Genomic DNA, 25,092 nt, shown 5'->3' with positions numbered 1-25,092 from the left:
GTAGCCATTTTGGGATTTGGCCACTAGTAGCCGTTTGACGGTGGCCATTAGTGGCCGCTTTCGGATTTTTGCCATTAGAGGCCCTTTTGGGATTTTAGACACTAGTGGCCATTCCGGCATTTTAACCACTAGTGGCCGTTTTAAGATTTTGGCCACTAATGGCCGTTTTAAGATTTTAGCCACTAATGGCCGTTTTAGGATTTTGGCCAGTAGTAGCTGTTGTGGCATTTTGGCCATTAGTGGCCGTTGTGGGATTTTGACCTCCAGTGGCCGTCTTTGGACTTTGGCCATTAGTCGCCGTCTTGGGATTTTGGCCACTAGTGACCGTCCTGGGATTTTGGCTGCTAGTGGCCGTCTTGCATTTTGGCCACTAGTGGCCGTTTTGGCATTTTGGCCACTAGTGGCCGTTTTGGGATTTTGGCCACTAGTGGCCGTCTTGCATTTTGGCCACTAGTGGCCGTTTTGGCATTTTGGCCACTAGTGGCCGTCTTGCATTTTGGCCACTAGTGGCCGTTTTGGCATTTTGGCCACTAGTGGCCGTTTTGGGATTTTGGCCACTAGTGGCCGTCTTGCATTTTGGCCACTAGTGGCCGTTTTGGCATTTTGGCCACTAGTGGCCGTCTTGCATTTTGGCCACTAGTGGCCGTTTTGGCATTTTGGCCACTAGTGGCCGCTTTCGCATTGTGGCCAGTAGTGGCCGTCTTGGGATTTTGGCCAGTAGTGGCCGTCTTGAGATTTTCGCCACTAGTAGCTGTTTTGCCATTTTGGCCACTAGGGGCCGTTTTGGGATTTTGGCCACTAGGGCCCTTTTTTTAGTGGCCGTCTTGGGATTTTGGCCACTAGTGGCCGTTTTGGGGTTTTGGTCACTAGTGTTCGTTTTAGGATTTTGGCCACTTGTGGCCGTTTTGGGATTTTGGCCACTACTGGCCATACGGGGATTTAGGGCATTAGGGGCCGTTCTGGGATTTTGGCGACTAGGGTCCGTCTTGGGATTGTGGCCGTTTTGGCATTTTGGCCACTAGTGGCCGTTTTGGCATTTTGGACACAACTGGCCGTTGTGGGATTTTGACTACTAGTGGCCATTTTGTGATTTTAGCCACTAGTGGTCGTTTTGTGATTTTGGCCACTAGTGGCCGCTTTAGCATTTTGGCCAGTAGTGGCCGTCTTGGGATTTTGGCCACTAGAGGCGGTTTTGGCATTTTGGCCACTAGTGGCCGTTTTGGGATTTTGGCCACTAGGGGCCGTTTGGGGATTTTGACCACTAGGGGCCGTTTTGCGATTTTCGCCACTAGTGGCCGTCTTGTGATTTCGGTCACTAGTGGCTGTTTTGGGATTTTGGCCACTAGGAGCTGTTTTGGGATTTTGGCCACTAGTGGTCTTTTTGGGATTTCGGTCACTAGTGACCGTTTTGGGATTTTGGCCACTAGTGGCTGTTTTGGGATCTTGGCCACTAGTGGCTGTTTCAGGATCTTGGCCACTAGTGGCCATGTTTGGATTTTGGCCACTCGTGGCCGTTTTGGGATTTTGGTCACTAGTGGTCGTTTTGGGATCTTGGCCAGTAGTGGCCATGTTTGGATTTTGGCCACTCGTGGCCGTTTTGGGATTTTGGTCACTAGTGGCCGTTTTGGGATTTTGGCCACTCGTGGCCGTTTTGGGATTTTGGTCACTAGTGGTCGTTTTGGGATCTTGGCCAGTAGTGGTCGTTTTGGGATCTTGGCCAGTAGTGGCCGTGTTTGGATTTTGGCGACTGGTGGCCGTTTTGGGATTTTTTTCTACTAGTGGTCGTTTGGCTACTAGTGGCTGTATTTAATGCAGTCTAAGACTGACAATTTTTTTAATTTTCTTCATGTCCAGCAGTACGTAACAATTGTATTTCATAGATTTTCAACTATTATCCACGAAAATGTACTGTTCCGACGAACGCCTGATGATTGGCGTGGCGCTGTCGGTTGGGAAGGCCGAACAATGCCGCACGATTTTATTTTTTGATTTTACTAATATATTCAGATAGGTCGTGATAGAAATAGGGTCATTTTTTATTTTTTGTTAAGCGCTCGCAGTTGTCGGACTTATGAGTTTTTCTGTCGCTGTGGTTTCGGTTTTTTTTTTCGTTTAAAACACAATTTCGTCTCGTCGAAACATGTACCATTTACTAAGATAACGAAATGGTGAGTTTCAGAGCAAAAATTGTTACTCAAATGTAACAAGGATATGTAACAGTTTATTAGTAATACGGGCGATACAAAGAACTAGAAGGAATTCTAATTAAAATTTATCAGTGCAAAGCTAACACTCTCCAACTTCGCATTTCATTAATTTTGTGGAGGTAATATTCTACCCAGTCTTAAATTTGTGCGTTACTTTAAGTTAAGCGTCTGAACGTACTTTAAGAGGTAAATCCCTTAGTTGGCGGGATGCGGAGAGGGGAATGCAACGCAAACATTCGTTGATTAAAAAAAAAAATTGTGATTCGCCCTTGTTCTGATAACACCCCACCCTCCCCCGCCTAAGTGGATAACTTCCTTACAAATACTATTGAATACCACTATGATAAGCTGTCTCCTGGGCGCTCAAACAATTTCCCGCGCTTCAGGCAGTGCACATGAAAATACCTGTGATTGGCTCTGTCTGATATTTTCCTTTTTGATTGGATCTTCTGATTACTTTGATTTTAGTTTTCGATACATTTAAAATGCGCTCCATTTCTTAGCCCGTTTGCCGCGATAGACTGGGTACGGTATCCACTCTCAAGTCGTGATTGGTTTCTATCTCGCACCTGATTGGCAGCAGGGTGACCCGAAATTCTTACACCAATCTTGGAGCGAAACCAACGCGAACGGAGATTACTTTAGACACTCAATTGAACTTTGCTCTTCTAACCGTCCTTCTTATCACTTGTGCAGTTCGGATTAAGCAATAATTTCTAAATAGCGAGTAGTTATGTATAAATATTAACGATTTGCCTAAATTATCACTTCTTCCGTTCTACACAAAGACGATAAAAAAATTCCTAATTTTCAGCTAGTAGTTGTCAGTCACCTTGATATTTCTTGTCTAAATAAACATCTCTTTGTGTTTTCAAGATTGAGGAAAGTCTGTGACATAAATCATCTTGATCCCATAGCGGGAAATACATTCCCTTTGCTAGAAGAAGTGCGTATTTTTTGTATAAAATTCACTACTTTTTTTTTCTAACAATTATTTGAGTTTTCACACTCAAAGTTGTGAATCAAATGACAAGGCCTAAGAAAAATAAGAATGCCGAGGGTTCGATCCAAGATTGTAAACACTCTGATCTCGTTCACAAAACAATTTGGCCGAGACAATTTGCTTGAGTTCTGCTACGTTAAAAAGATTACATGCATCAGTTTATGAAACACTCTTTGTACCTTAGAAAAGACATCACACTATTCTCCATCACCCTTAAGGCTTTGGCAGAATGCCGTAATATTTCAAGAATTGGAGTCTCCGCACGAACCCTGCTTTGGGTTTCGAGTTTTGAAGTAGATGAAATGCCGTAGTTCTAAGACCGGCGTTCATTGCCACTCAGTAAAATCTTTTCCTGGAATCTTCTTGACGTTTCTGGTACACGTAAATAGAAACCCCCACTACACAGACAGCAACAAGAGCAAACCAGAAGAGCCAGCTCAAGACCTTTACAGTCTTTGAGGAAAAACTGCCTTGTACGTCCTCCACGCGTTCTAGAGAAGACATAAGAAAGAAAGAAAAAAAAAAAAAAACAGAGTCGTAACATAACTGTTGACTTGATCACTATCCGGGAAATCTCTAGTCTGATATTTAACCTAATTATGCCAAGGTAACAAAAGATATGAAATACTTTCTTTGTGGCGATATTCAAAATTATGATAGACAACTAAAAGATAATTACGAAAGGAGGAATTAAATCTTAACGTAGTATCGCGTCACGCGTCACGCTTGTGCGATGGCACGCATGTCGCGTGAAACGAGTCCACGGAAAGATGACAGATACGTAGGGCGTGATCTTTTCCGATTAATAAAACAAACAAACAAGTGAAACCAACAACAAGATGGACATACAGAACAAAACAAAGGAAATATTAAGGCTACTAAACGTTTCCACATATGTGGTAGGTCTGCACTAGCGTGGAAATGACTTAATGTTGACCACTTAAGAAGTTTTTGCGTTCAATTATATTTACCTCTAAACGGTTCGGCACCAGATGCAAAAGGGACTATCTTGGTTCGATCTTCATCAACCCCTTCAGAATCAGACGACACTGGTATTTCAGTTTCGTAGAACTTCAAGGATATGATGTCGTGGTTGTCTAAAGGAAAAAACAAGATAATTAAAACAACTTTGAATCTGGCCATCCTCAAACATAATATTTGGCTTCATCGACTGGGAGTACGAGTTTCGAGCTTTAGCCCTTCGTAAGAGGGGACAATGTCACTCCCTAAAAAAGACGCGAGATATTCAAGTCGTGTTGTAAGGACAACTCGAGGTTTACTACAGCTCAGTAAAATACATATTCTCCTAACTTAGCTTTGTCAACGGGTGATAAATTGTACAGTACCGCTCAAAAGTAAGTTACGACCATCTCGAGAGACGCATCTCGCGAGAAACGAGACACGTCTCGTTTCATCAGTTCGAGTACGTAAGTACATAAGCTTTATCAATAAATACCTGCTAGTTGGCCTGTTGCTGCTGTTGTTCCAAAATACAATCCTGTAGGCAGCTTCACACCACTCACATCTACACAATCCTCCCATTCATTCTTGTTGTCTACATCAACCAGTATCTATTCATTCAATGACAAAAAAATGTCACTGACTTCAAAATTGTTCTCATCACTGTTTGTCAGAACGTCTTTGAGTATGAGGATGAGTTGATGAAATGGTCAATCAGTGCCGAAGTCGTGGGCAATTTGTTTTTCACGAGGGAGGGGAGGGTGGGAGAGGGGCAAGCCTGGGAGACAAATCTCACCCAAACCTTTTTTGAAATTAGAATGTTCTGAAATTTCCTATAACGCCCTCTCTGGCATTTTTCAATCTAAAATTCATGATAATCAGAAGTGAATTAAAGAGAACTTAAAGTGCAGGATCACAGAATTCATAGGAAGGTTTTTAATATCCCGAACCACCCTCTTAGAGCAAATTTCCACGAGACCAAGACTACAAGATACAACTTAAGGAATAAATCTTACGCTATGCCAACCATTCACACGGACCGTTTTAAGAATACATTTTTCAGTAGAATTATTTTAAAGTATAATGTAGTTCCATAAATAGTGTACATTTTCCAGTTCATTTTTTGCATTTATTTCCATTTATATAAGAATCTTATTTAGAGGCATACTTATGAAAACAGCCCCCTATTACTGCTATATTTCAAAGTAACATAAGATATTTAATTTTATCTTTTGAGCAATAGAGACATTATTATTATTATTATTATTATTATTATAATTATAATTATTATTATTGTTGTCTCATCCTCTACACTTCTTACGATTTTAGGCTAGAAAATTGGTTTAAAATCAAAGAATAATCCTCTACGTGATATTGACTGTCTGGTTGATATTGTATCAATATTGTACGGAAAAATTCTGTCTTAGTCACTCGCGGGAGTGAAAGTGCACTTTCCCCAATCTAGGGGCAAGTATTAAAAGTGTTAGCCAATTCGACTAGGTAATACATGGTCAGCTGTTATAATTATACTTTTACCCCTTCAAAGTGATACAATTAATCACAAGTTTTTTTGGATAGTTGTCAACTTACTGTCAGACGATTCTGTGTTCCAGAATAACGGATCAGTGCATAGGTATCATGTCCTCTCCCACGAAAACTTTGCTGCAGTATAAACAAATAGATTGTAGTGTGGGTACACCAAACACTCCTATCAACCAGTGTGAACTAAGAATCACACATTCCTGGAGTGATAAATAATGGTAATTGAACTGAGTGGAGTGCAATTAGGCTGAAATCATACGCATGATTTAAAAATCGAACGAGTGCACAGTGCAAGTTTGATTTGAAATCACGCGTATGATTTCAGACCAAAATTGCACGACACGAGGTGCAATTACAACTTAATTACATCCATTTTGAAATCGCCCAAATACAGGGCTTGGTCAATTCAAATATTTTATTGATGCAATACTGAGCTGGTGTTTAAATAAAAAGTGGAACTGGAAATGCATCTACATCTTATTTTGCATGCAAAACAGAAAGACTTTGACGTCATGTGTCAAAAATTCAGTCAAGTGTAAAATGATAAGATTTAGAGCAAAAAATGGTGCGATTTGTGAATAAATCCCACCCATTAGAGCCAATCAGATTACAGGGATGACCAGTGATTTCAAAATGGACGTAATAAATAAAGAAAACTATAGAACTAAGATAGCAAATAAATCTTCTTTAGAATCATGGTCCTACAGTTGTCCAAAGAATACGAATTTTTAAAAGAGACAGTTTTTACATGTAATTCAGAGTGAACATAAGTAACTACTATTCACTGGGGATTACACACAAAAAATCATCCATTCTTTCCATTTTCTCTGTATATAATACTGTTACATGACTGTATATAATATCACACATGACTATTTTGTTCTCAAAATCTTAGTATCAGTTCTCTATACTGTCTACCATAGATTGTACATCTCTGGTACAAAGTCAAACAATATTTCTTTATCAATGTTTTTTCTTTTTTATTATTATTACCACACTGCTTGAAAATGTACCAATACTGTCAGGAGAGATTCTCTGAACTAATGATACTTTTTTCGAACAAAAAATTATAGTAAATGCAGGGCTCAATGCTAACTTTTCAACTTACTAGCCAAGTGGCTAGTGACATCTTAGATGTTATGACAATTTCAGTTTGTTCACTAGCCAAACTGGCCAGTGGAAATTGAAAACCACTAGCCAAAACTGAATTTCTACCAGGCTGTGGCTAGTGGGCTACCATTAGTGTCGAGCCCTGAAATGTATGTACTTCATTTAAACCACAAGTAGTTTGACTGATCAGTTTTCTTATCCTAGACTTCTGCTCAAGTTGTTGACACTTCTAGCCCATGCCAGGTTCACAGTCAATGGAATAGGCTGAAAACACAACAGAGTGAAACCTTCTCCTGCCTTCTTCTTTCTCCTATTCACCCCGATTTTTTGCCTACCAGCACAAACTTACTGCCTGGAACAAGCTAGAAGTGCCACTCCCTGTAACTGACAGAATTTCTGTTCTAGACTATTATCCCTCAATCAAATATTACTACTAACTTCAAACCTTATTAACAAAAATAATAACAATGCACAAGGTTTCTCTCTGTCCATGTACTCACAGAGCAGCCAGCCACTTGACTGTGTGTTCCGTCCCGATCGTGATCATAGTGAAGAGATCCATTTCCAACCATTACAGAAATGAAAGGGTGATCGTGCTATTCAAAAAATTATACATACTTCACCGATCAGATCATCAAAAAGGGTGCAAAATGTGTTACAACACAACCTACAGAGTTCTGTCAAAATTAAATGATCACAGAACAAAGTTCACTCACCTGGTGTTCACCATTGTGGTTACTATAGGTGTCAAAGAACACTCCAAGACCATAAAAATAGTCCTTGCTACCAAATACATCACCTGAGAAGAAAAAAAGGGAGAGATGACACAAGAAAATATCATGGTTGAAAAGTGGAGGATTCTGGGGCAATCTCATAATTTTAATACTTTTTTTTAAATCTATATACAATTTAACAGATGAGTCATTACCTTCTTGCATCCTGTCTTTGGAATACCAAAATGCAAATCCATCTCCAAATAATGTATCACCAACTCCATGTACTTTAAAATGAACTAACATTTCCCAGTCTTTGACGTGACAGGGCTGGTAAAAGAGAAGAGTTACAATATTATTTCAGATTACCATGAACTCAGTTTTGGGATAACAAACCAGCAAGAGATGGGAAAAGCTACATAACAATTAGGGGAAACTCTTACCACTTAGGGCCATAGTGGTTTAACGGGGTTACGTTTCTACAAAAATATGCCAAATTTTGTAAAATACACAAAAACAGGTCCCTTGACACAGAGGAGGCAAAATACAACACTAAAATGTTGATACCCATCTGCCCACTTTCATTTGATCCCATGCAAGAAAAACAGTGTGGAGTGGCCTTACAAAATCCTTCACTTTGGGCAATGCTGGCAATGCTGGCAATGAAGTCACCAAAAGCAGAAGAAAAACAAAGAAAACATAAATGACTCTAGTGGTTTATTGTGCTACAAATTAACATAGTTGGCCTTCTTTCCCAGCTATTGAAATAAAAAGTCATTCTTGATTCTTATTAAAGCCATATCTTCTTGTTATATAATAAATCCTTTGTAGACCAAGCTTGTTGGTCAAGATGACTGGATATTAGCCTTGTTCTTTTTTTTAATTTTGCAGACCTCAACTTTGTGTCATTTCATAAAAACAAAAAAAGAAGAACTTGGTCAATATCCAAACATCTTGACCTCATGCTTAGTCAATAACACATATTAAGTATTCCTGTTGCTATAACCAGAAATGAAACTGTAAACACAAGTAGAACTTAATTTGATCAACCTACCACATTATTCCACAATCCCCCTTTCTTGCTCTGATGGTCAGGTGTTAATCTAATGTAGTTGGTGGAAACAAATGTACTTCCAAGGAAATCCCAGTAAGGAATAGAAGGACCAGCACCTGCAGAAATGATTGTCATCATCTTTAATCAGTCTCTTTTCACTCAACAAACCAGCTTATTTGTAGTTAAGAACAACAGCTACATGCAAGTCATGAGCTGCTGAATAGAATGTCTTTGAAGATCATGGAATTTGTATTCTGATCCCGAGGAGGTCATGAGAAAAACAAGTCGTTTTAGTACCCTTTTTCACCATTCATAGAAGTGTATCACAATTTTAACCTCTCCCTATAATAATTTATCCACTAATTATCTGGCAAACAGGTATGAGAATACTCAAACTTGTGAGCTAGAAGTTATCTTCTCTAACACCAAATTTTCATGAATAATTTACAGAAAAATGTGTAGTAACTAGAGGAGAGAATCAACAATCAGATCTTGGGAGATAATGAGTTAATACCTATTCAACAAGTTAAGGAACTTGTTTGTTATTGAGATAAAGGGATTTGATAGAAGGTGGTTTTCGGCTGTGTTCCAAATGGTCAAATTGTAAGGGAATCAAAAACAATTTTTGCAGTATATCAAAAGAACTCTTGCTCTCAAAGAATCACGGTGGAAGTATATTTAGATGTTACTGCAATATTTTTACATATGGCCTCTTTTAAATATACATCTTTCCTTCATAAAAAAATGCTAAAGATAAAATGTTTCTAGTATTCAAAGTGGATTGTGAACAAAATACCAATTATTTTGAGCTTTATTTACGCTGAAAATCTCTAGCATGGTGGCACGATTCTCTTGCATAAAATAGCAGTAGTTATGGTAACTTAACTAAGAATGGAAAACTCTTAAAGTCGTTTTAAAGATAATTAATCATTTATGCCCAATGAAAGGACCAACGATTCATCTTTCTGTGACAAAACTTTAAGAACGCATAGACACAAAAACCAGGTAGGAGGAAAGAAGGAAGCTTGTTAAAAATCGATCTGTGGAGGTCCTCACAAGTGCATGAACGAACGCGTGCACGTCACATGCATGAGACCTTGGCACTGATTGTAATATTTGTAGTTGTTGATTTTCAAAAATAAATGTATTGAAATCCATTACATTTTCATTAACTAAGGATGTAAAATTAAGGTTTGGAACAAAGGAGAGAACAAAAGATACTTCGTAGGAGAAGGATCGAACTCTTAGGAAACTAAGATCGACAGGAAATAGAATCAAGAAAATTATGCGAATTCATCAAATCTTTCACACAAGTTACCTAAGTGCCAACGAAAGGTTTGAGGAAAAATCAATTGACACCATTTCAAACTCACCCTTAAAAACGGAATGCTCTCTACGAAGGTATCCTTTAGTTTCGCTTTCGGCTAAAACTCTCGAAAGAAACAGGAGAAATACGGAGAGAAGAGTGTTCAAGTACTCCATTGCTAAAAGCATTCTCTAACGTTACGCTGCAGTCTCGCTTTAATGAGACAGGAATAATTATTTCTATGGTAGGGTAAGTGGGCTTGTCTTCTTTAAAGTAAATTTAGATTTTCTATCTTTTTTTTCATAGCTTGAATAGCTTTTTTATCGTTTTTAAGTACTTAAGTTTCTTAGGGTCAGATGTTTTAAAATCTCTACCGTCAAAATAAAGTTTCATTAAATGCTCATAACATACCACCCCTCCCTCAATAAAGACGAAAAAGGAAGTGACGTCGCCATACCTGCGACACGATTATATACAAGTCTCGAAGAGCATCATGGGGACGGAAAACAAGATGGCGACCAAAACTGAAGATGGACAGAAAAAGAGTCGGCTAGATTGGCGTAAAGAAAAAGAGTTAGAGGAAGCGAGAAAGGCTGGTACAGCACCAGCGTTGACAGACGAGGAAGGAAAGTAAGTTTTTTTTAGTAATTGTAGTATTTTGTTAACTTGGTACTAGAGTCGATCGAAATGTAAGATACATATAAAGGTGTGCATGTGTACGATTCGAATGACTGTACTTCCTTTCCTGTTTTAAGGTTAGAATAGTATGAAAGTTTTGATTCATAATTTGACGTATCCACGAATGTGTTTTTTTTTTTCACGTCAGTACGCACGGTATCTAGACAACTCGCCCCTACGACAGTTAGCCCCAGACAACTCGCCCCCGATCTTCAGACAACTGGCCTCAAATATGAAAACACCTATGTTACGTTGGAAAAATATGTTTTTGTGCTCATAAAGTAATAATTTCTTGAAATAAGAAGAAAGTTTGTTTTTTGAAGTTGCTGAAGAGAAACAGATCTAACTGTTTGTTGTTTTTTTGTTTTGAAGCTTTCTGTACTATAAAAAACAAACTTTCATCTTCTGTCAAGAAATTGTTACTTTATGAGTTTAAAAATATATTTGTCTAACATAACATAAGGGTTTCCATATTGAGGGCCAGTTGTTTGAAGATTGGGGGTGAGTTGTCTGGGGCTAATTGTCCAGGGGGCAAGTTGTCTGACATTCGTAAGCACACAGCTTAATTTAAACCTTAACATTTCACATACGATATAGCTTATGTTTATTTTGACTCATAATTAACCTGGTATAACTAAATGATGGGTGACTCCAAACGTATGTAACTGAAGCTGTCTAAGTATTGGTCAATTTGCCATACTTTACTTTTCTATAGGTTACTAGGCTCAGTTATGCAGGTATTTTCCATCAAGGACTGCTGACAAGATGGTTCTTTGAGACCTTGTGCTCTATATTTGCTCCATATTTTGTTGCTTTCTTGTTCTGGATATTCTTGATTTCACTTTCCTAAAAAATGGGATTTATTTTATCTCCCAGTTAGTACATGAGTTATGATTAATCAATTTAAAAGTTTGTTTAGAAGTTGAAATCCTTTCCCTTAGATTTATGGCCCTCATGCTTTGCACCGGGGCTGTAAATCCAGGTGGAAAAACGTGGTCCATAACTTATAATTACATTACAGACCTCAACTGTGGTAATAAGAAGTATCTTTTTTTTGGCTCACTCTTTAGGGATATCAATCCTCACATTCCACAGTACATCTCACAAGCTCCTTGGTATTATGGTACTTCAAGGTAAGGACCAAGATAAATTATAACATAGCTTGTAAATTTGTGCAATCAAATTTAATAGTGCAATTTTCCATTGTGCACGCTGGTGACGTCAGCAAACAACTGCCTCACAAAAATTTTTTTTCTTACAAGTGACTTCAGCATTATTCATTAAAAAACAGGAAAAACTTCCACAAAAAAGTTAAACAAGACATGGCAACAAGTGAACAAGCTGATAAAGATCTGCCTACTTTTTCTTTGGGAATAGATTTTTTAACTCCCGAGAAAGAATCCAGAGAAAGGGAAAACAAAACAATCAACAGTTTCGTCTCATTTTGGAACTCTAACTTTATTTCGACGCATGAATTCACCTGTCAGTTTTTGACCAATCTGAGACAAGATCATTGAAACATAGGGAAACACTTTTCCAAAACAAAATAAAAAATGCATTGAAGCGTAGGAGAGGGACTTTCTGCCCTTTATACATAAACTACAGTATTGAAAAGGTTATAAAACAATTGGTTCAAACATCAGCTGAGCGTTCATCGAGATATGAAGCACTTGGGAAGTTTGGAGAGCACTCAAGAAGCTAGAGTTGCCCTCGGCTACACCTCGAGCAACTCTTATGCATCTTTCATGCTCTTCAAACTTCCTGCGTGCTTCATATCTTGATGAATGCATGCTGACCTATGAACCAATTGTTAATTAAATAATTTGATTATATCAACAAAGCTTAAATGGTAAATTGGCCACCGTTACGATTATAAAAGCTGATGTTTTGAGTGTATGCCCTTCATCGGAACGAATAGAGGAATTGTTGGTTGTGTGTGCTTTTAAAGGCAGAAAAAGGAGCTACATGATTGGTGGGAACATGGCAACGAGAAAAACACGAATAAATTAGTGGAATGAAAAGTGTTCGTTGATACTTGTGGGATTTAGACTGCTGGTTTGAAAGATTTTTGATTTTCTTAAGAAGTTTGAAAACTTCTTAAGAAGTTCTTTTCAGACTAATGACCAAACAGGCACTTTTAAATGCACTCGTGCACGATGCAAAACATGTCCTTTCATTCACAACACTGAAAAAATATAGGGACCCAAACGATCCATTAAGATCACCGATCACTTCACGTGCACCTCCACCAATGTAATCTATTACATAACTTGCACTTATTGCAAAAAGGTTTACATTGGCGAAACAGGCAGAAGACTAGGTGACCGATTCCGAGAACACCTTCGTGATGTGGAGAGGAATGACAAGGACACATCGAAACCAGTCGCTAGACATTTTAATTTACCAAACCATTCTAAGCAACACATGGCAATCTGTGGTCTTTCCTAATACACTTAGGTAGCATGGAAAGCCATAAAAATCTTTAACAAAAGCTCATCTTTGAAACCAGCAGTCTAAATCCCACAGGTATCAACGAACGCTTTTCATTCCACTAATTTATTAGTGTTTTTCTCATTGCCATGTTCCCACCAATCACGTAGCTCCTTTTTCTGCCTTTAAAAGCACACACAACCCACAATAACTCCTATTCGTTCCGACGAAGGGCTAACGCTCGAAATGTCAGCTTTTATAATCATAACGGTAGCCAATTTACCATTTCAACTTTGTTGATATATTCAAATTATTTCGTTACCCCCACTGACGCAGCCCCAAACAGTTTCTTTAGAAACTATCAGCCTTTATTCAATTGTTAATTAATTGTCATTACTACTTCCAGGATATGCAATGGTCAGTTAGTTTACTTATTGTTACATTTACATCAAGGGTATTATTTTCTTTACTGAAAAATTTATGGCCATCCAGATAAGCCAATTTTTATCCCTCATCCAATATTTCTGCAAAGTCTGCTGAATTGCTGTAATTTATTTCATTTTTTAGACCAACATTAAAGCATCAACGACCACAAGAGGAAAAGCAAAAGCAATTTTCAGCTATAAATGAGTGGTATAAAAGAGGAACTGACGTAGTAAGTGTTGCAAATCTTTTAAAGATGCAGAAATTAATTTGACTTTGATCTCAGTGGCTGAGACATATTTGAATATTTTTAGATACCAGCAGCTACTAAGTTTAGGAAGGGAGCCTGTCAAAACTGTGGAGCCATGACTCATAAAAAGAAAGACTGTCTTGAGGTATGCACTTTGTGCAAAACATTTCATTTTTATTTACAAAATGTGTAATTAGGTATTAAGGTAAACCCTTTTATGCTCGATTCATAGTAGAACCTTTTTTACTTAACATTTAAACCTCTAGGATTGACTCACATTTAATCAAACACTAAGGTTAGGATAATAATTACCAACTGAAGCAGCTCTTGATTGTTAAACAAATTCTCCATGCCAGTGCCTTAGGAAATGTTAAGAGAACAGTATGGAGAATATGCTTACCGATGTTACGGTATAAAGGGATAGACTACCGTCTCAAAGGTGTATGAAATGAATTCAGGTAATGTAGAGTTTGCGTAAACTAACTTGCAGTAATTCTCTGAAGTTAAAATAACTAAGTTCAAGTTTACCAAGGAGTTTTAGGTCATTGAGTTTGGGTCAATGAAGTTCTACTGTAACATTTAACAGCAAAGTCTGTTCACAGATTCGTTCAATTGGCTGAAATTAGAAGCTTTTCAAGTTTATTAGTTCTTCTGACAAAAAATAATTATCAATCTGTTTTTCTGTCAGAGACCCAGAAGAGTTGGTGCTCAGTTCAGTGGAGAGGATATTAAAGCCGATGAACACATACAGCCTCAGCTTTCCTTTGATTATGATGGTAAAAGAGACAGGTAAAACTGCATTTCCTTGTGATTTTTTTTTATTTTTCCTTATACAATTTATTTTTTATTTTTCTCCTTTGTCCTGCTTCATCAGAAACCAGTTCCTCTTCTGTAAGTTAACAACTTAGGGCTTGACACTAATGGTAGCCAACTAGCCACAGACTAGTAGAAATTCAGTTTTGGTTAGTTGTTTTCCACTAGCCAGATTGGCTAGTGAACAAACTGAAACTTTTGTAACATCCAAGTTGTCACTAGCCACTTTCTGGCTTATAAGTTGAAAAGTTAGTGTCGTGCCCTGAACTTATCTATACTTTCTTTTCTTGACATCAAAACTAATTTAAAAAACATTTTCAAATACATCATTCATTAGTTGCATTTTGTCCATTACTTGCTCAATTTCAAGTGGAATTTCACTCCTATCAGTTTCATCACCTTTACCAGCGTGCAACTAATTAGAATTCTCCTTTGTATTTAGATGGAATGGCTACAATGTTGAGGACTACAGGAAAGTTGTTGATGAATACACAAAATTAGAAATGGTTGGTTTTCACTAAATGTATTCTCAGTCAAATATGCTCTGTTAGTTTTAATGTCATTCCATATGAAAGCACTGCACATGATCCATATTGTGTATTTCTCCTGTAACTAACATGCACATTTTAAAAAAATAATACTAACAGCTTTTTGTCTACAATTGGAGCTGATTAGGGAGGTAAATTTTCATTTTCTTGCAAACATGTACAATGACCTTCTGTATCATTTTTTTCCTCTTCCTTGGAATTGAACAATGACTTCTTTTGTAAAGTAAATACAAACCAATTGTCAGTATAGAAAAGAAGCAATTTTTGGAAATACAAATAGAGCTTGTAAGATATGATGGGAATTATTTGGATATCTGCAAGGTGCTGCAGCTGTTCCTACACACAGGCACCTCTTATATTTTTTTATTTCAAATTCTATGTTCCTACAAGATAAACAAGCATTATACATTTGGTAAATTTTGATAAAAATCCCAGGGTGGTTGCAATCAATAGAAGTTAATGAAAAAAGATGAATTAAAAAAAAATAACAGTCATTTAACATTTTTGTCTTCAGGCCAAACAGCATTTAAAAGCAGAGAGATTGGAGGAGGAACTAGCAGAAGGAAAAAAACCTGAAGTTATGGTAAAATCATGTTCAAATTTTAAAGTTGACGATTGAAGGAACCCTAAATATGTAAAAATATTTGCAGGATTGTATTCATTTCCAATTTTGTGGAATTTTTTCACAGGATGACCCAGACAGTGAAGATGAAGACAAGTATGCAGACCGGGCTGATATGCCGGGACAAAAATTTGATACTAAAAGGTGAGCTTTCACCTAGTGTGTTGTGTATGAATCAGTAGCATGATGCTGCTTTGATACTAACTGCTAAATACTGGACATGTGTGACAAAAGCCCTTCTAAAACTCCCTCAATTTTTGAGAAACAATTTCCATTGTTCTGTGCTGTTTTGCAATTAAGTCTGATACCTGATAAGTTTGAGTATTCTCATTACCTGTTTGTTAGAGAGTGTATAGATAAATGAAGAAGTGTCAATTTGATAATCACTTCATAGAGTTAAATTGTTAAGCGGATTGCCAGCCAGTCAGTCAGGTGTAGTAGCATTACATTTCCAATTCATTTTTCTATGAATTGAGAATCTATAGGGTGTGTTATATTTACAATGCATACATTGTTTCAATCTATCCGTCTTCAGGCGAACAACAGTCAGGAACTTAAGAATCCGTGAAGACACTGCAAAGGTATGTGATTCTATAGTATGTTGTGTTTCAATTTTTTTTTTTGGGGGGGGGGGGTTAAAACTTTTTAAAATAGTTGGTTCCTTTTTTGTGTGTGTTGTGTTCTGTATCACAATGTAATATATAAAGAAAAATAAAAATCAAACATGTTTGAATAACTTTAAATCAAGGACATTTGCAAAGGAATATTGCAAAGAAAAATTGAGACCACAACATACCCTTGTTGAGTTTAGTTTATATATTCAATGATAACTTGCTATGCAAACTCTTGATTCCGAAAATAATTAGACAAGTCCTTTCTTTTAATTTTGATTAGTATTTATACAACCTGGACCCCAATTCAGCGTACTATGATCCAAAGACAAGATCAATGAGAGAAAACCCTTTCAAGGAAACAGATGCAACTGCAAACAAGTAAGGATTGAATGTCATTTGGTATTTTCTACGAGAGAATTTTTTACATGATGGTATGAGGCATTTTTCCTGCTAGGTATGATATGGAAAAGTATAATTATATGGTTTTAACTTTTAACCTTTTCTTTCTTAATATCTCGTTAGTAATTAATTCTTCTTATTGTCTGCCATACAATTTTCGTTTTGTTACTTTTGAGAATTTGGTTTTGGATCAAATGGTAATCTCCCAGTTAACATTGCCTTGTCTCCACTTAAGATTGTTAGTACTCATTTGATATTTTTAGGAGAAATTCTCTCTTGGTCAATCATGAAAGTTAAAGAGTTACTTGAACTTTGATGTTCACATATCCTAGAGCACTGATTGGTGCCAGCCTGCCATGAAATTAAATTGTTTGACCAAAGTTTGTTGGAAAGCTATAATTTTTAAATAAAATATAGGATGATCTGAAGTTATTTCCTTTCCTAGTGTCACCTACTCTGGGGATAACTTTGTTCGATTTTCTGGAGACACACAGAAGATGGCTCAAACACAGTGTAAGTCTGTTTATTTGTAGGTTCCATGTACTTAAAATAAAAAGAGATCTTGGCATGCCTAATTCCTTGCATTCGGTTTTGCTTACCAGTATTTGCTTGGGAGGCTTACGAGAAGGGAGCTGATGTCCACCTTCAGGCAGATCCCACCAAACTTGAGCTGTTACACCAAGAGTACAAAGTAAAGAAAGGGGACTTTGAGCAAGACAAGAAGATAACAGTACTGGAGAAGGTAATGGCCTGTTGGGAACAGTGGTGTGTTGGAGAGGTCTTAACTTCTTCACAAGGTTAACTTAATCCTTAAATTACATAACATATTACTAAAATTAGTACAATTAACATTGATAGTGTTAGTTACATTATTGTCAGTATAAAAACTAAAAAAATGGTGTGAAATAAATTTGTTTTTCTCCACAGTATGGAGGTGAAGAACACTTGAATGCTCCACCTAAAGATTTGTTGTTGGCTCAAACTGTAAGTGTTTTCAGCATTAACAGCCCAGTGTAGTTTGCAGTGTTTCTAGTTGCAAGATACATTATGATCAATTCTTTGAAAGATTTCAAAAAACATTTTATGTTTTCTCACTCAACTGTTTGAAAATTATTCATTATTTCCAGGAGCATTATGTTGAATACTCGAGGACTGGAAAGGTCATTAAAGGTAACACAGCTGTATATAATTCATTCTTCTTATAGAGCAGTTTGCCTTTGAGGGTCAAAGGTAACCCAGGATTACATTGGTTTGGTTTTCTTTGTTCTGTGAACTTGTACCACTCTCTCAACCAATCAATTATTGTGTTCAAAATTGTTGCGTGCAGGTCAAGAGAAGGCAGTTGCAAAATCAAAATATGAAGAGGATGTGTACACAAACAATCACACAGTAAGAGTTTTGAACATGAAAATTATAGTATGATATTGATTTAGTGTTTTATTCTTTGGAAATCTTTATTATTCTCACTGATAATCATTTATTGATTGGAAATGTTGTTTACCGACCACATCAGTGTGTATTACCAAGCTTGTTTTTGATTTTGATTAATTTTGTATTGTTTTGTTTGTTTGTTTTTGTTTTCTCAGTCCAAGTCTGCCTTTCTTTTCAGAGTGTTTGGGGTTCATACTGGCAGGAAGGAAGATGGGGCTATGCTTGTTGTCATTCATTTGTCAGAAATTCCTATTGCACTGGTGAATCTGGTAAAGCTTCATCTGCGACAAAGGTATGATGAAAAGTTTAATTCAGTCTGGAGAGGGCAGAACATGCCACATGTACATATAATTATGGGTATTTGAGTTTGTAGCCAGTACACAGTATACTACCAATTTGTTGAATTAACATGTATAATTATGTTGCAGGTAAAAATTAAATTCAGGTAGTAAAAATTTAACCTAGGTTGAATTTCAATTCTCTTTGTCTCCAAGCCCTAATTGTGAATAATTAGGGCTCGGAGACAAAGGGAATTGAAATTCAACCTATAGGTTAAAAATTTTTTACCTGAATTTAATTTTTACCTGCAACATATATCTAAATTCACCTGCTTTCCATAGAATAACCCACCTCTTACAAGTGCAGCTAGAATGATTCAAGAAGCAGAAGAAAATGGGAAAACATTACTTGAGGTTAGTAGAAATTTCACCAGGAACCCTACACCCCACCTAGTGTGGAAGCTAATTTTCCTTCAATCTGTTTCTGTTGAGTCATATGGAAAAGAAAAACCTGTGTCAAAGGCTGCAGGATTCTTGGTTTAAATCTAAGTACTGTTCATGGCTCCTGTTGCATCTATAACTTAAGAATCCAAATGCTATCTATAAAGGGGGCTGCTGCTGTTGTAATGATTTGAAAATTGTCTTCAAATGTGCATTAAATTTGATTTACAGATGCCACCATTTCAAAGCAGCTTAGTAACTTGGCTGCAAAACCATAAGATGCAGTTCACAATCAGCTGTTGCTCTGGTTAATCATTGTCACAGGCAAGAAATCCTGTCTGAAAATAAATGTTTGAAATATTATAATACCTCTTCAATGATGAACAAGACTATCACCTTTACTGACTGTCCAGTAAGTGACACGTATTCTGGATCAATGTGAGGTGTCCCTTGGCATACAATCAAGGACATTAAGGAATTATATGGAGAAGGAAATTTACTGTGTAATGTTATGGTAATAGATGTAAAAAGATATCACATCTTTTTCTGTAGCTGACATTCTTAAAATTGATATGAATTCCTGAATTTTAGCTTCATCAAGAAAATCGTAAGAAAGGCAAGAAAAGAGAAAAGTCAGTTGACGAAGAAGATGAGGAAGATAAAAAGGAAAAGCTTAACAAGGTTTGTTAACAGTGGGGCACTTTGTTCATTGGGTTGTAAACATGGTAATTAAATTTTCCGAACACTTGACAAGTTTAGTTCCTTTGACAAAGTCTGATATTCAATGCAGCATAGGAATAATTGGACACCCTTTAGGGGTTTTCAACCTAGTGTTAAAATGATTTTGAGATTTTGTCATCATGATGGTATCTTTTTAGGGTTGTATAACACATCTAAACAGTATAGATAAGATAAGATAAAACTTTATTAACGTGTTTGGTAGATCTAGCTTACATTTACATAACTAAACTAATTGTGGACACCTAACTAATAGTGAATTAAAAGTTAAGAATTATGATGAAAATCCTAAATCCTATAAGTCCCTCACTGTAGGATGCTTAATTAACTAACTGTATAGTGTACAATTTTTACAATTATCTTCCATCATTTCAACTAGGTCTAATTTACTGATTTTCGTTTTAATTGTATTTAAAGATTTTGAGTTTCTGACTTTTGTTTCTAATCTTGACCAGAGAAATTGTTAATTACTTAGCAGCAAGTATTCATTGAAATTAATTTTAGGTTTTATCAATTGAGTTGATGATGTAAATTAGCCATCGTAGAGAGTTCAAAGCTGACGTCTTGAGCATTAGCCCTCTGTCAGAGCTCTGACAAAGGGCTAATGCTTTGAAATGATAGCTTTGAAACTCTTTATGGTGGCCAATTTACATTGTAAATCTTTCCTTTTCCAGGCACTAAGAAAAGAGGAGCGCAGCCAGAAAGAAGCAGACAGACTACTTGCCATGGATGAACGGAAGAGACCATATAACTCCCTCAAAGGTGATTACCATGAGGTTACTGAGGAGGAGATGGAAGCGTATCGCATGAAACGTCGCCAGGAAGATGATCCAATGAAAGACTTTCTTTGACCTACATTCATTTGCAAGAAACAGGGGTGCTATAGAAAGGGTTAACCTGTGACATGATATCTTCCAAACAAAAGACTGTCTAATTCTTCTTGACTCAAACAGACAATGGGTGTCATCTTGCAACAGCAGTTACAGTGTGTAGTCAAAGGGAGAGTTCACCACTTGGATAGATCAACCTTGATCATGCAATTCCTTCACTTTTCTGCTGTTTAATTACAAGAAATAATGGTGAGATTTTACACTATTACTCAGACTGAAAGGTAGAAATTACAAGATATAGAAGAGACCTGTCAGATTTACTTCCAGGATAGACTGTTCACTGCTCTGGAGAGAACAGAATGACCTGTGTTGCTTTGTGCGAAGATTTACATAGCTGGGAACAGAACTTCATGGTGTGGTACTTAAAGAATTGTACAGACTGAGACACCTGAAACTAAAGTCTAGTGATGATACCTGATGAGCATGTATGCAGCTCTCACAGGAAACAAAGAGACAAGAGAACATTTTTGTTCATCCTAAATTTGTTCTCTCAGACTGACAAAAACACCACTGTTAATAAACATTATTTCCAAGGTCTAACAAAATGCACCTGATCTTTCCCTCGGTTTGAATAATGTGGCTCTATAAGAATCAATAAACAAACTGGTGAGAAGTGTGTTTGTCGTAATATGGTAAGTTGTAATTCAGGCTAAAAATTTAAGTAATGATGACAGCCAAAGCCAAGTTCTCCCAGGGGCCAAAGAGAAATTGGAAGTGTAAAAACATGTAATCAACTTTACATGTGGGAAATCATGTGTTTGGGTAATTAGTTCAGGACTACATTTAGTTTTTCATCTGTTGAGGTTAGGTCTCAGTTCTGTACTCGATCCAAGTTTCCATAGCATGCAACTAGGAGTTTACTACTCCTCTTGGGAAGAGATGCCTTTCCACTGCAAGGTTTCATCAGGCTTCCCTGATGACAATTTGGTGGTGGCCATTTATACTCCTGTGGAAAGGGGCACTGTTTGAGTAGAGTGTTTTAACCAAGAACACAAGGCAGTGACTCAGGAGGGTCTCAAACCACACTTGCCATTAGCCTCCATGTCTACCACCTGACTGGTTTAGAGGGTGGAACAGGTTTTGTGACCAATCATAAAGCATATTGGAGCAAAATCTTCAATCTGTCACTCCCAAGATCCATTTAGTAACTCTCCTTACTGTCTGCTCTACAGTTCTTGTTTAGCAAATTGGAGAATTTGGTATTGGATCAACTAATAATCCTCTAATTGATATTTTATTTATTCTCATCACTTTTCTGCTTGATGTTGTAAGAATAATGTAAGGAGAAAATCTGTCTTGGTCACCCATGGGAGTTAGAGGGTTAAGTTTGCAATCCTAGATCACTCTCAGCTCTTAAAAGAAGATTGCTCTTAATAACTAGTTTTTTTTTTACACAAGAGAAAGGATTTAATTCAAATACAACATGATTTCTATCCACAATCTTTATTTTTTTTTTATGCCCAGAAAAGGATTCCATTTTTTAAATTATTACAATTTCATCTTAAACACAAAAATAGTACACAAATATTAACTTTGTCGCTAAAACATTTACCACCCCTGAATGTTTAATTTGCAAAAGAAAAAAAAGGAGACTTCCTTTAAAAAACTGAATTTTCAAACAAACATTTGGATGTCAATTCAATGTGTCCTAAGAATCACAAAAACCTTTACTGGTATCTTGGAAAATTTGCATATTTTGAACTCTGTATCTGATCAATAATTAACATTAATTGAAAATGATAAAAAAAAATCACCATGTAGAAATCTTAAAAACAGTACAACTAGTTGTCCTAGTTGTTTCCCGGTGATTTATAAATAATTATTACAATAGTAGAAATATACATAAAGTTCAGTACTTAATGCCACAACTATAAGCTCCCTTTCTTCCAATAAGGCTCTTGTCTCAAAAAGTTAGGGTGCTCAGCTTTTAAAAACTTTCATAAAAGCAAAGTTAAACAAGTCACCATAAGATAAAAGTTAGTTTCCTGTAGCCTTTAGCAGTCAGACTCTGATGGAGCTCGGCCTTCTTAATTACACTGTATTTTGCAGGAAATGTATCGAGATCCTCCATCTAGGGATACACTCTGGGCTATGAATAATCATTAGAAGTTACTCAATGCACCTCAGTTTGTATCTATAGTACTGTTATTACAGTTAACAATTACTGAAAGAAAAGTTCTAAAAGTAATGATCCTGGTTAAGAAAGTTGATAAGGTATAGTGCTATTCAAACTTCCCATGAAACTTGATTATTTTAGTTAATAATTAACAATGATAAATCATTTCATTGATATTTGGTTGAAGACTAAAGATGCATTTGAGTAATGGTAAAACAAATACTTTAAATTATTTTCAATTGGGGAAAAAACCCTCAAAATGCAGGAAAAAGCTAACTGCAAAAAGGAGTCTAGAATTTCAAAATTTCAGTGGGGAGTTGGGAGCTCCCTGGAAATAGAAGGCCTTCCGGGCCTTCAAAACTACCGAATTGTACAGTATTGTAATAAAACCTGTCTACTTCTGATTAATTTAGATTCTCCTTTAAATAGTTTAGTGCTCCATTAGGGAGATTTTTACTGTATGCCAATCAGTTCTGTAATTGGTGGAGCTTTCACCATTAGCTCATCATATTCTTTGTAAAATTTGAACAGTTGATTCATATAAGTGGCTTCATTGTATGGAAAGCCATTATTCTTAAGGTAGCTGGACACAACAGGTTTGATCTTCAGGCACATGTTATCAGACAGACGTGGAAATAAATGGTGTTCCACATGGCAGCTGATGATGGAATGGCCAAAGGTGTAATCCAGAAGTGGATTTCTGGGAAGATTGAGGGCTGCGGAGGCTAATTGGTAGAGGCGTCTTGGGCGTTTCTTTACATCATACATGGGCAAGCCAATGTGCTGGAAAATATTTACATGGATGTATGGAATGGCAAATACTGAACGAGTGGTGATCATGCAAAGGATGGTACCAAAGAGGGACAATCCAGCCACATACTGGAACAAGCAGAAGTGCATAATGTAGCCAGCTGTTGCAGTGCAGAGAAACCTTGCAATTGAGTACCAGCGTCCAGCAAGCAAGGTTATGCCTATTGCTGTGTTGAAGAGTGGCATGGACAGTGGAGCAATGAATAGGTATGTAAAACGGCCCAAGAATGGTGCCCGCCATGAACTAGAATCACCCAAACCAATCACATTTGTGTAAGGGTGATGTAACTGAATATGAGCTTCAAAGCTGCCTTGTTCTGTAAAACCTCCCCAGATCTCAATGAAAAAGACAGCAAGGAGGCGGTTGAAGAAATGGGATGAGCCTGCCAAGGCATTGTGTATAGCTGCATGGGCCAGCTTCACTGTAAATGTGGCATGGATGTATGAGAACAGAAGATAGCCAGTGGCAAACAAAGGTATGCTGCCAGATCCAAGAAGCAAAAGACTAACAGGAAGAAATGCAAAATTTGCGAACATCATTGTTAAGTCAATGCCATAGAGGTCCCACCAAGAAGTTTGTGAGACAATATCTTTGACAAGTAAGTTCAGTTGGTTCATGGACGGCCTGTTCTGTGACATGTTGTCATCTTTCTTGTCAGCCTCCATAAAAAATTCTTCAACCAAATCATTCTTTTCATATGGTGCCATGGCTCTTGCCAATCTGACTATTTATAATGGAGAGATGATTTCTGAAAAACAGTCAATTTCACTGAGAATGACTTCTGAAAAATAATATTAAAGTTATTATATAAGTTATTTACAGGTGTCTCGTTCCTTTTTATAAAATTAGCATTTCAAATGAGTTACAGGTCAAAAATTAATTATAAATTTCTCCCTTGTTGCCAGTAAAATTTTCCAGAATAAAACATGTCGACGCCATTATGAACAAAATGTGCGGGATAATTTTCATTAAGATAGAGCAAAAAGTGAGACATAAAACCCCACGCATATTCTCAAATCTTAAAATCTAACAGGACTAATTTAGTGAAAAATAATATTTCAAAATACGTGTAAGTAATAACATAATTATAGTTTAGTAGCTACTCTTGTCACATCAGTCTATACTTTATTAAACTGGAAAAAAAAATGAGTTTGAAGTTAAATTAAGTGACAGAGCTGAAGGAAAAAGGTTTGATAATTTTGATAGCTACTGCAATGCAAACTGCAGAAAAATCTTGAAGAACAGACTTTGTTTACATGCTGCAATCCACCCATTGTATCTAGGTGATATATATTGATATACCTCTGGGAATTTCTATTGACGCCCGGAAAATTCTCAGGTACGCAACTTTACCTCTCACACACCCAAAGAGAGAAATTGCTGATTTGTGTCTAATGTTAAAGTATTAATTACATTTCCTTTTTTGGAGCCAAAGAAATTAAAAAATGTCACACAAGTGATGACATTTTTCTCAGTGCAAAGCGAATATTACGCAAGTTGTTAATTAAAGTAGAGCGTGTTTTTTTCCAGTAGAGTTCACATGAATTTCACATTTTTTTCGCTTAATCAAGTTACCTTTGCGTCCCTGGAGAAAACCTTGCATACCCTATCCGGTGATGTCCAAAGTGGAAACTTTCGTCCGGTAAAGAATTCCCAGGAGTAATATTTGTTTTGATTTTGTAATTAGGTTCAAAGTACGGTTTCAACCGAAAGGG

At 36.8% G+C, this 25,092-nt stretch overlaps 3 protein-coding genes across 4 annotated transcripts; 1 reads left to right on the top strand and 2 right to left on the bottom strand.

The window, feature by feature from the left end:
* Positions 1-2,201: 2,201 nt before the first annotated feature.
* On the bottom strand, positions 2,202-10,120 carry LOC111337970 (vesicular integral-membrane protein VIP36). The gene is made up of 9 exons (XM_022944371.2): positions 9,963-10,120; positions 8,590-8,705; positions 7,751-7,865; positions 7,539-7,621; positions 7,323-7,418; positions 5,761-5,832; positions 4,667-4,781; positions 4,182-4,307; positions 2,202-3,701 (listed from the first exon to the last, which is right to left on the bottom strand). Exons 1-9 carry the CDS (start codon positions 10,081-10,083, stop codon positions 3,547-3,549), a joined length of 999 nt encoding a protein of 332 aa, XP_022800106.2. The 5' UTR covers positions 10,084-10,120; the 3' UTR covers positions 2,202-3,546.
* A 251-nt stretch (positions 10,121-10,371) lies between these two features.
* On the top strand, positions 10,372-21,063 carry LOC111337962 (pre-mRNA-splicing factor SLU7). The gene is made up of 19 exons (XM_022944360.2): positions 10,372-10,525; positions 11,644-11,706; positions 13,571-13,658; positions 13,741-13,821; positions 14,365-14,465; positions 14,932-14,995; positions 15,552-15,620; positions 15,727-15,803; positions 16,195-16,240; positions 16,554-16,651; positions 17,118-17,185; positions 17,275-17,414; positions 17,600-17,656; positions 17,800-17,842; positions 18,000-18,061; positions 18,282-18,395; positions 18,724-18,795; positions 19,414-19,503; positions 20,235-21,063. The coding sequence occupies exons 1-19, from the start codon at positions 10,389-10,391 to the stop codon at positions 20,409-20,411; spliced, it is 1,647 nt and encodes a 548-aa protein (XP_022800095.2). The 5' UTR covers positions 10,372-10,388; the 3' UTR covers positions 20,412-21,063.
* Positions 21,064-21,874: 811 nt separating this feature from the next.
* Positions 21,875-25,054, bottom strand: LOC111337965 (fatty acid desaturase 6). 2 transcript variants are annotated; one of them, XM_022944367.2, is made up of 2 exons: positions 24,953-25,054; positions 21,875-24,125 (listed from the first exon to the last, which is right to left on the bottom strand). In XM_022944367.2, the coding sequence occupies exon 2, from the start codon at positions 24,082-24,084 to the stop codon at positions 23,020-23,022; it is 1,065 nt and encodes a 354-aa protein (XP_022800102.2). In that variant the 5' UTR covers positions 24,085-24,125; positions 24,953-25,054; the 3' UTR covers positions 21,875-23,019. The 2 variants fall into 2 exon arrangements, with proteins under 2 accessions (XP_022800102.2, XP_088584204.1); XM_088728078.1 differs by having other exon boundaries at positions 21,875-24,158; positions 24,953-25,025.
* Positions 25,055-25,092: the final 38 nt, after the last annotated feature.

The sequence above is a fragment of the Stylophora pistillata genome, chromosome 1, assembly GCF_964205215.1.
Source record: "Stylophora pistillata chromosome 1, jaStyPist1.2, whole genome shotgun sequence".
NCBI classification, from domain to species: domain Eukaryota; kingdom Metazoa; phylum Cnidaria; class Anthozoa; order Scleractinia; family Pocilloporidae; genus Stylophora; species Stylophora pistillata.
The sequence above is the reverse complement of the archived record's forward strand: the minus strand, read 5'-3'. Positions and strand labels throughout refer to the sequence as shown.

Coding starts and splice junctions, on each gene's coding strand:
- LOC111337970 (XM_022944371.2), bottom strand. CDS start 10,083: ATGCTTTTAGCAATGGAGTACTTGAACACTCTTCTCTCCGTATTTCTC. Junction 8,706..9,962: donor AGAGCATTCCGTTTTTAAGG/GTGAGTTTGAAA, acceptor TCATTTCTGCAG/GTGCTGGTCCTTCTATTCCT. Junction 7,622..7,750: donor CAAAGACAGGATGCAAGAAG/GTAATGACTCAT, acceptor TTTTCTTCTCAG/GTGATGTATTTGGTAGCAAG.
- LOC111337962 (XM_022944360.2), top strand. CDS start 10,389: ATGGGGACGGAAAACAAGATGGCGACCAAAACTGAAGATGGACAGAAA. Junction 14,996..15,551: donor AATACACAAAATTAGAAATG/GTTGGTTTTCAC, acceptor TTTTGTCTTCAG/GCCAAACAGCATTTAAAAGC. Junction 17,186..17,274: donor GAAGATGGCTCAAACACAGT/GTAAGTCTGTTT, acceptor TTTGCTTACCAG/TATTTGCTTGGGAGGCTTAC.
- LOC111337965 (XM_022944367.2), bottom strand. CDS start 24,084: ATGGCACCATATGAAAAGAATGATTTGGTTGAAGAATTTTTTATGGAG.